The sequence below is a fragment of the Myotis brandtii genome, unplaced genomic scaffold (genome assembly GCF_000412655.1).
Source record: "Myotis brandtii unplaced genomic scaffold, ASM41265v1 scaffold68, whole genome shotgun sequence".
NCBI lineage: Eukaryota > Metazoa > Chordata > Mammalia > Chiroptera > Vespertilionidae > Myotis > Myotis brandtii.
Genome location: NW_005370657.1, coordinates 2,059,792 through 2,070,273, shown reverse-complemented (window position 1 = coordinate 2,070,273; position 10,482 = coordinate 2,059,792). Strand labels below are relative to the sequence as shown.

At 48.7% G+C, this 10,482-nt stretch overlaps 1 protein-coding gene across 9 annotated transcripts in view; it reads left to right on the top strand.

Annotated features, from left to right (window-relative positions):
- RALGPS1 (Ral GEF with PH domain and SH3 binding motif 1) overlaps window positions 1-10,482 on the top strand; it is a 240,208-nt gene that overhangs the window by 35,225 nt on the left and 194,501 nt on the right. For 7 of the 9 annotated variants that reach the window (XR_001359669.1, XM_014529334.1, XM_014529337.1 and 4 more), the window contains 2 exons: window positions 6,803-6,924; window positions 10,051-10,158. Coding sequence is in view for 8 of the 9 variants with exons in the window: in XM_014529334.1 (XP_014384820.1) it covers window positions 6,868-6,924; window positions 10,051-10,158 (165 nt within the window). In the remaining variant the exon portion in view is untranslated. Of the gene's footprint in view, window positions 1-2,224; window positions 2,492-6,802; window positions 6,925-10,050; window positions 10,159-10,482 lie in introns of those variants that run through there. The other 2 variants (XM_014529336.1, XM_014529335.1) reach the window with 2 other exon arrangements.

The window sequence follows — 10,482 nt, the reverse complement described above, 5'->3', positions numbered from 1 at the left end:
AACTTCTCCCCCTTTGCAAGTCGGCCTTTCCCTGACAAGATGGTGTTCTTCCATCCGATGCCAAAGCTGTCCCGGGTGTCTGGGGTGGACCATCCTCATCTCTTCATTCTCTGTCTTACCCCCATTTCCTGCAGCTCTCTTCAAGCCCTCCCACAGTATCCCTAGGCCTCCCATTTTCCTACGGAAAACTCTGCCTCTGCTTCCGATGGAAAAATCAGGTCTTCCTTACCAGCCAGTGGCTGCAGGTGGGCATCTCTCTCCACCTGTTTTCCGCAGCTTTGTTTGGAGCCAAGGAACCTGTGGTTGCAAGAGTAGCCATGTGTGTTCGCGTGGGGCATGGGGAAGCGCTAGCCGGCCTCTTCGTGAAGCGTTTACATTAAAACTATCCTGCCAATCAGAGCATTAGTTTTCTTTTGAGAGCCCTTCCCAGGGCTTATGAGAACTGCATACTCGTCGCTCATATTTCTCCTGTTGCCTTAACTTCAAATTGGTTTCTCGTAGTCTTGTACTGAGAGCATTGCCCATGCCTGCCCCGCCACAGGTGGGAGGGGGGGGGGGGGGGAGGTGAGGGGGTTAGCACTAGCCTCAGCTGTCATTCATTGAGACACTGCCCCAGCACTCTTCAACATCTGTGAGGGAGGAGGGACTGCGATTCTCCCCATTTTTACTGATGAGGAAGGTGAGGTGTAGCCAGGTCCAGAAACTTGCCAAGGGCAGAGTAAGTGATAGGTGAGAATTCAGATCCTGATGAATCTGTTCTGTAAGCCACAGAGGCACTGGCTCCTTTTCCTGCCTCAGAGGTGGTACCATGGCTGTCCTGTTCTTAGTTCACCAGACCTGCGATCGATGGCAGGTCATGCACCTCGGGCTGTAGCGAGCTGAGCTGCAGGCTATGATAAGGCCTCCGAGTCCAGCTGCCCACAGACAGAAGAATAGGTGCTGTAGGTACGTCTCGCTCTTTTCCAAGTGAATGTAAATAGTGCTGTGACCGTTAAACCACAAATTCATTTAAAGGTGTTGGTCATTTATCATAGCTTTTTGTTATCAAGGGTTTTTTATTTTTATTCATTGATTTCAGAGAGGAAGGGAGAGGGAGAGAGGAGAGAAACATGATGAGAGAGAATCATTGACCGGCTGCCTCCTGCATGCCTTACGCTGAGGATCGAGCCTGCAACCCCGGCATGTGCCCTGACCCAAAATTGAACCACGATCTCCTGGTTCATAGGTCGATACTCAACCACTGAGCCACACTGGCCAGGCTCAAGGGTTTTTCTTAATCAACAGATGTTAAAAAGAGAACTAAATTACTTTCAGTGTTGAAAAGGAAGGTCTCTAAAATGCATTTTCATGTATACTGATATGTCTGTATATCTCCTTATATTTCTACATACAGGGATGTGTGCTTAACTGATGCCCTACATATTGTGAACTATGTAACCTAGGCACAGGCACAGGGGCTGTGGGGGGGAGGGAACTTTTCTATTTTGTACCTTTTCCCCCAGTTTATATACTTTTAACATGTATATGTTTTACTTTTATGTAAAAATTCAGGAAGTCCTCCTACCTGCAAAGGTTAGGCATCCCCGGGGGACTTGATGTTTCTGAGGACGAGATGGGCCTTACTCATCCCTGCTTCTCGGGCTTCAGCACAGTGTGTGGGCTGGGGGGTGGGGGTGTTGGTAAGTGCCTGTCACGTGCAGACCCTACCTCAGCTCCATAAATGTAGGTGCTTCCCTTTTACCCATCTGTATTCCCTTTTCATGGTATCTGCCCACTTTCAATCTCTAAACCCTGCCCTCACTTTCTCTCCACGGAGGTGCAGTGGCCTTTGGACACAGTGGTGCCTCCCAGCCCATTCCCTGCCCCTCAGTGAGGAGGTGAGAGGTGGGATGTTGAACATCTGGTGGGATGGTATGAAAGGAGCAGGGGAGGGCGTGGGCGGACACTGCAGTGAGTGATGGCATGGCAGGTCTGACTGCTTACGTGGCTAGGCCGCTCTGTGAAAGCCACCAGACACTGCTGCTTGCCAGGAAAAGAGGCTTGGCCAGCGTAGAGAGGGTCAGGAGGAGGTAGAGATAACAGCAGTGCCAGCCACACAAGGCCAGCCTTCCTGAGTGCTGGCAGGTGGTCCAGCCCCAGAGGGATGGGCCCCAAGGGAAACCTTTTGGCAACACAAAATCTGGTCCTGTGTCTGTGGTTCAGAGTGTGTGTGTGTGTGTGTGTGTGTGTGTGTGTGTATGTACACGTATGTACACTTATTGCTCCTGCAGTGGGCCAAATATTGGTGGAGGGGTTGTGGGCAGAATCCTGCTTTGTTTCCTTCCTATTCGTCTTTGTTGCAGCCTCTGTTCAAGATGCAGGAAGGTGGAGCAAGCTTTGACCACGTCGGCGGAGAGCAGCCCCACGCCGAGGAACTGGGCCTGGCGTCCATTTTCATACTTGTCCGAACATTTGGAAGAGATCACTCTCCTGTAATTGAACATTCCTGGATGTGTGTATTTTCTTTGAAACAGCCTCCATAAGCTTAGAAAAAAGTGGTTATTCTGCCTTCTCAACAGTGGTCTGCACCAGACTGTCTCATGTTATTTTCTTGGTTTCCTGAGCCTGAAACGCTGAAGCAGAATTCTGAGTTTGGAAGGAAACCAACGTTGCATATGGGATTTTCCTTCCCCTCCTCAGGAGCCCACACACACCAGACCAGACGCTGTCATAGGGAAACAAGAGACGTGGGATTGTTCTGTGGTTCTGCTACAACTGCCACGTGCTTGCGGAGTTACATCATGAGAAACGCTTTTTCTCCTGCTGTGTTTTGGTTTCCAAGGAGGCATTAGCAGCTGGAGTGTGTGTGTGTGTGTGTGTGTGTGTGTGTGTGTGTGTGAGAGAGAGAGAGAGAGAGAGAGAGAGAGGAGAGAGAGGCAGAGGGAGAGTGGAAAATAGGATTTCGGTGTGTACAGATTAAAATGGCCCAACTAAAAAAGCTGGTGCTCTTACTTTTAGGCCAGACTGCCTCCAGTGTGGCATGGAACACAGTCAGTGTGGGCATGTCAAACCGTAACCCTAAGTGACAGTGTAATTTCTCTCTGAGTGCCAGTTTCCTCATCTGTAAAAAAAAATAAATTTTTTTAAATGCATATATATCCTCAGCCAGAAGGATGACAGCAATGATCAGACTGCACAGCTCAGGGCTTAGGAAAAACTTTGCCATGTTTGCTGCACAGATGTGTCGGGGCTGCCTGTCAAACAGACTCTGTGCCTGGCTTGTTTGCCGCTGTGCCCCCAGTGCCCGTGTTAGTCTAGGGTGGGCACGGGGCTGAGATAAAGGGAGAAGGGGGAGGATTCCCGGTGCTCCTGGCACACTGGCATCACACACCTGCGCGCTTCCACACCTGCTCACACTGCCCTCCTGTTCTCCGCTCTTTCCTTGAAACACTCCCACTGGTCCTTTAAGACCCAACTCAATGGCTCTTCTCAGAGTGATGTCTTCCTTGACACCTCCCCCCTCCAAGGTGAACCTGTAATGTGACCTTGCTGGACTTTCTCCCCAACCTGCGCCACAGGACCCTGGAGCACAGGGCTGTGTCATCTTCGACTCCAGGCCCTCAGAACTGGTCCACCAGCTGTCTCAGTAGAGGATGACTTGGGGCTGTTCAGTGAACGATGAGCACACTGCTGATGAGGCTTTTAGGTCAACATCTACCCAGTCATAACGGCCCCAAGTCATCCTCTCTTCCTTTTCCCTCACATGCAGTCCATTAACAAGTCTTGTCTGTTTCACCTCCAGACCTCCTCTCAGATCCATCCCTGGTCCCTGTGGCCAGCAGTCTTGTCATCCCCGTCCCTTACCCACCACTGGCTTCACTGCTCCTGTTTGTTTTTTTTTTTGGCTCTCTAACCCAGTTCTCCACACAGTAGCTACAGTGACCTTCAAAACAGATCAGGTCATGTCATTCCCCTGCTCAGAACCCTCTAGTGTACTCCAAATAAATCCCAACTCCCCACCGTGGCCTGCAAGACCCTCCAGACCCTGGCCCCGGCCTGCCTGTCCACCGCCTCCCACTCTCAAAGCTCCAGCCATGGCCATCTGCCTCCATCACAAAGCTTCTACACTCATGTGCATCCCAGGGCCTTTGCATTTGCTGTGCCCTCTGCGAAGAACAGTCCTTTTCCTGTGGCTGACTCCTTCCTAAGTTTCAGTTCAAAGATCACATCTGCAGAGAGTCCTTCCTGGACCACCCTGGCAATACTGTATTCCCTCCATTGTGTTTCTTCAAGACATTTCTCATGATCAGAAATTATCTTCTTGTTCACGGTATTTTCTCACTCCCATCCTGGAATGTGAAGTCTATGGGAGCAGGGTTTGCTCACTTCATGGTCTCACTGCCTAGAACAGGGTTTCTCGACCAGGCATCTCTGAATTTGAATGGGGGAAAATGGCATCTTTATTTTCACAAACTTCTAACTGAGGTATAACATTTCTCTCAGTTACTAACAGACAGTGAATCACAGTAATATTGACAGTATCTGGGACTTTGTCACCAATAAAAATCACAGATATTTTCCTATCATATGTTAGCTGTGGGTATCTTAGAATGCCTGTGCTCATACTGCTTTGAAATTATGGTAGTTTCCAGATCCACCAATAGATCTTGTTCTTTAATGCAATAATAAATAAATAAATAAAATTTATTTTCTTACTACATCGCAATTGTTTTAAAAATAATTTAATGACTGTACTTTTATATAATTGGTTTCCTGTATAATTTTACGCATTTAAAAACATTTCTGTGAGAAAGGGCCTCGAGGCTTCACCAGTCAAAAGGGTCCAAGGCACACAACGGTTAGGAACTCCTAGAGCGAGGGTGCCTGCCTGACGCCTGAGCTCAGTGAGTGGATGGATGGATGGTGGCATGTATCTTCCCCCACTGACATGGGCCCCTGTGTGAGCTTGGGGTTTAGGAAATAGCCTTGGTCAAGGTCTTTGGAAATCTGTCTGACACTGAAAAAGAGGCATTTGTTACAAAGCAGTGGGAACCAGGCCCCGTGCTCTCCTCCCCTTTCAGACACGGCTGTCTCTTGAGCTTCTCTCTGTGCATCTCCTTCTGACCGACTGTCCCTGCACCCAGCAGGATTTGGCCATCATCTCCTCCCGAGGGTACAGCACCTCTGTTTGGTTAACCAGATTGGCATCTCCGGGTTCCGAGTTCCCAGGAGAATGAGATGGCCACTGTGGTTCAGTCAGTCCTACCTGGGAGGCTTGGCTCCCATTGTCAGGGGCCCACCCGTGGGGTTGGGAAGGGGTTCTTAGGGAGGGGCTGAGCTGGGCTGACCTCCTTGTTGGGAGTCTGGTTCTTGGCCAGGAGTTGGGGCTTGGCCAGGCCTCAGGGACTGAAGGTGGATGGGTAGAGGTTTCTCTGGGCCCTGGAAAGGATCTTCCATTCTGTTTGGTTCTGTTTTTTTCTTAGCATGTGAAATATCACTTGTCTGAGAATTGTTGCCCATAAATTAGTCTGTTTTCGTCAGTGGCGAGACATACAGGAGTGAGATCGGAAACAAGCTTTGTCTGTCTTTCTAGCTCAGGCTGCCGGAAGCATAGTGGGTACACAGACAGTCAAGATCAGACTTGTACCTCCTTGTTTTCCATCTTTCCCAGTGACTTTTGGGCTTGACCTTGCTTACCAGGACTGATTATGTCCTTGGCACCACAGACCCATCATCTTTTCCCGCACCTCTCCCTTCCCCATCATCCTTCTGGTACCTCCAGCCAGAAACCATTCATCCTCGGCTTGTGCTCCCTCCTGCTCTCATCAATTTCTATTGAATTTCTGCCCTTACTGCCTTTCCGTCTGTCTCCTTCCCTCTGACTTCACTGCTACAAACTTAGCTCAGAGGACCCTCCTCATCTGTTGCCTGGGAAATTGCAGTTGGCTTCCAGCTGGAACCTTTGCCTCCCGGCCCCCTCCCCCCCCATTACATCTCCCTCTCCTCGCCAATTTCCTGCAAAAAAGCTGGTGTGGCTACAGTTCTGTGATGTTTGGTGATGTGATAAATGCTGTGCTAGAATTGTGTACACACACATTGGTATAAAGCAACTGATGTTGCTTTGGGTGGCCAGGCATGATAACCAGACGAAATGACAGCTGAGTAGGATCTTGAATGCTGACGGGATGGGGGACAGCATGAGCTGAGGCACCAAAGTGTGAGTCACGTTAGCTCCCCGTGCTTCCGATTCCTCTGTGCACTGTGGGTGTAATCGTAGGGCCTGCCCGAGGACTGCAGTGAGGGCTAGATGAGCTGAGGTGTGTAAAACGCATGGCACCAGGCAAGTGCTGTGCAATATTAGCTGCTCTCCACATTATTGCTGCTGACATGATCTGGTGCACAGGCAGACACAGCAGAATCCGTTTGTCTTCTTCACCTGTCTCCACTTTAAAACAAAGATCACAAACTCTAGTGCCTGCAAGGGCCAGGTGGGCCACCACTGCTCAGCGCAGCTGATGGTTGTCAGGCAGGGATGTGGGCCCGGTACTGCCAGGTATTCCTAGTTTCAAGAAATGTCAGAAATCCAGGATTCTGCATGAAACTGTTCAAGTTTTAAACATTGGTGGTTAATTTAAAAAATATTAAAACCTGTGCAAGCCCAACAGAGTACATCTGTGGGCTACATTTAGCCCAAAGGCCACCAGCTTATAATCTTTCTTTAAAGGTCTCTGGGGTCATCTACTCAAATCTGTCACACCTTTCCCCAGGGGTGGGGTCTAGTTGTCTTTGAGGGCTGGTTTTTATGAACTCCTTTGCCTTGCAGGACTTCTCCTGACGGGTTATGTCACCGACAGAGGCTGCCCTGAAGCTCCCTGTGGCCTGGAGACTATGTACAAGAGGAATGGTCTGATGGCTAGTGTGTTGGTCACCTCCGCCACTCCACAGGTACGGAGACTGCACGAATCTGACAGTGGGGGCAGCAAAGCTGCCAGGCTCCAGCTGAGTCATGAGCAGCAAAGCTGTAGGGCTCCATGAATACCACCATTCTTAGCACTCCCAAGGCCCTGGCCACGCCGGGCGTGAGATTTGGGAGGCAGTCAGTCCTGAGGACCAATATGTTTTCTGAAGTCTTTCTCTTCAAAGAAAAACAAATAGCTGCTCGGTCCAGTGTTAGCAAGTGCCACATTCCATGTTGGTGCACGAAGAGATCAGACCTTTCCCCAGAAAAGCCGCCGCTGATTATAAATAAGTCACACATTCCGGAATGAAGTCAGACAGAACTGATTCCAACTGGCCTGTGCTATTATTTACCTTCCTCAGGAGGAAATGGCTGTGAGGACTGGTGGTCTGAGAGTGTCCTGGGCTGGGCCTTTCCCCGGGGGTTTGGGAGTTTTCTTTCCAAGTTCAGTAACGTAACAGAGGCACGCAGGGGAGTGGGTGTCATCTGCGGCCTGGGGATGCCACCACATCCAGTGTGTAACGCCTGGTCCTGTGACTAACTGGCCATGCTTAGTGTCCTGAGCTCACAGGGCCCTTAGAGTGGAGCTGGGCTTTTGAAACGATCCTATGTAATCAGCTAGAAATTCACAGGAACTAGCTCATTTCTTATAAACCTTTAGAAAGTTTTCCTTTTTTGATCTCTGGATCTGAAAAGCAGACTTGTGGGTGCCTTTTAAATTTTTCTGATGGTGCCAATATAGGTTTAAATAAAGTTACTGCATCATCACTGCCAGCACCACCAATGAATGTATTTGGGGCAGTTTTTGATTAAACAAGGACCCTTGTTTGAGCACGTGTTAGGGGCCGATGCAGTGGGCATTACAGGAAAGTTATAAAACCTGAAGCCCAGGAATGGGCCGTTTGTCAACTAGAGGAATCAGAATTCTGTTTCTATTTACAATTTACACTCCACCTACAGTAAAACTTCTTTCTTCTCTACTCTCCCTGTATATACACATTCGTGCACACACACGCATACATGTATACTGTGTATATGCACACATATGTGTGTATACAGATACATGGTGAGTACTCGATAAACATTTGCTGAGTGAATGAATGAATACATGTATAATTGAAGTGCTCAATAAATTTTGGTGACTGAATGACACGTTTACACATATCCACACCCATGATTAGTGCTTACTATATACCAGGCTCATTTTTTGCATCTTCACAGACATTATCTGACTTAGTCCTCACAAAGCCCCATGAGGTGTGGACTGTTGTTTTACCCCTTAGTTTATAGATGAGGAGACTAAGGCAGGGAGAGGTGGATAAACTGGCTTTGATTCACATAGCTGGTCAGCGGTGGGTGGGATTCAGAGCCAGGCCTGTGGGACCCAACCCGGTGTGCTTCTGACGGTGATGACACTACCGTCCTGAAGAAAACCTGCCCTGTCACCTGCTGCGCCACTTCCTGGAAGGTGGGTGTGGGCATGCGTGATGCACGGTCCTCCTCTGCTCAGGGAATGTACAGGGCTGAGGAGAATAGACGGCCAGGTCCAGGGGCATTGACGGTTCGTCTTCATTATTTTTCAAAAGTGTAACACAGGTTTTCCTCAGGGGAGACTGTCCCATTACCCATACAACTTTTAAATTAGCTACCCCCGAGCCCACCCAGACCCTTAGAGCCCTAGAACCAGCATCTCCGGGGAGGGGGAGGGGGGCAGGGAGCGGGCAGGGGGAGAGGAGGGGTGAGGATTCTGCCAGTTGCTCTGTGAGCTTCATTTTCTATAATCCACTGCAGCCCTGGGCAGTAGGTTCCAACAGTGCCATTTACAGATGCCTGGGACTCAGTAAGATGAAGGCACTCACCTGAGGTTGGGCAGCAGCTGGTGTGGAGCTGGCCTTAACTACCACGGGACCCTGCTTCTTAAGATCATCTTAGGGTTTTGGGTATAGTAGACCCATTTGTGAAGCCTTTAAATGACACAGATTCAATAGATTTCCTACTGAAATCTACAGGTTTAGTTTCTGCTCCTCCTTTCAACCTCACATTTTCAGATATTGACTATTGGTTTCCCTCACTGGCCTAAAAACAATCTAGTTTCCAGTAAGATTGCAAAGTTTTTCCAGATATAGCCATTTTGGAAAGAGTGAAATAAAGAGGAATTAATAAAAGCATATTCTCTAAATCCCAGTCCAAGATGTTGAGGTTAATGGAAACCACAAAATCCCTCTTCGTGGATTGAGACGAATAGAACCATTTATGAACAGGGCACAATTTTGGGGTGGTAAGTGTGATTGGTTCCCCAAAATAGGATTTGATGAAATGAAATAAAATTGAGAGAAGGTATGGTCAGCATTCTGGGATCCTGTAGTGTTGGGTTTTTCATGCAACCAGCCACAATTGGGGAGTTTTAACTTGCTTTTTTATGGGAGACACTTTACTTGCAGGACTCACAGTGTTCTTCCCCACAAGGGACGCTACTAAATATAACTTTCACGCCTGTCTCCAATGCCAGTCGGTTACCTCTCACCTCATCAGCTCACAGGCTTGAATTCCAAGTGGCCAATGCATGAAATAAGCCTTAAGAGCTCGGTTAGCATTTTGTGTAACAATTTCCTGCAATGAACTCAAGTAGAAAAAAAATAAAAAGGTAAAACCAGGTAATGTCTGAAAGATGTAACGAAACAGGTGATCTCCTCAGGCCTCCTAAGATGGGAAGGCTGGTTCCCTCTGAAGGAAGAGTGGGCTGTATTTTTGACCCCACTGCCACACAGCCAGCTGGAAACAGGTGGGGTGCAGTGATCTGGGATCAGGTAGATACAAAACCAGGTTCTCTTTCTGGCTCTTCACTTTCCTAGCTGAGCTACCTTGGGGAAGTAACATTGCCTCTACTTCCTTAGCTGTAAAATGGGAATAGTAATAGTGTGTATTCAGAGATGTTAACATGATGCATATAAAGTGCTTAGCACCGTGCCTGCAACAGAGTGAAGCACTAAACACTACAAGCTTTTATCATAATGCAGTCTGTCACTCTTTGCCTCCTCAGTTCTGAGGTGTGGGAGGCAGTGACTCAAGTCAGCCAGACTGCTCAGGTGGCATGTCTCTCCCGGTCCCCACAGGGCAGCAGCAGCTCAGACTCTCTGGAGGGCCAGAGCTGCGACTATGCCAGCAAGAGCTACGATGCCGTTGTCTTCGATGTCTTGAAAGTGACTCCCGAGGAGTTTGCTGTAAGTAACAAAACTGACATGGGTGCTGGGTCCACAAGTGGGTGCTGGAAGGGGTCACTGCTCAGGGCTTTTTGCTCTGGTTGGAGAAAACCCATATGCCCAACAATAGGGGATTGTTGAATAAAATATTCTTTATGAAATACCACACAGCATTAGACAGGGTGCCTTCAATCTAGAAATGAACTACCTTGGGAGGCATTCACAACATATGAAAAGGGGGGAACTTTCAAGAAAAGGAGGGCCCTGGCCGGTTTGGCTTGGATAGAGAAGCGTCAGCCTTCAGACTAAAGGGTCCCAGGTTCGATTCCGGCCAAGGGCACATGC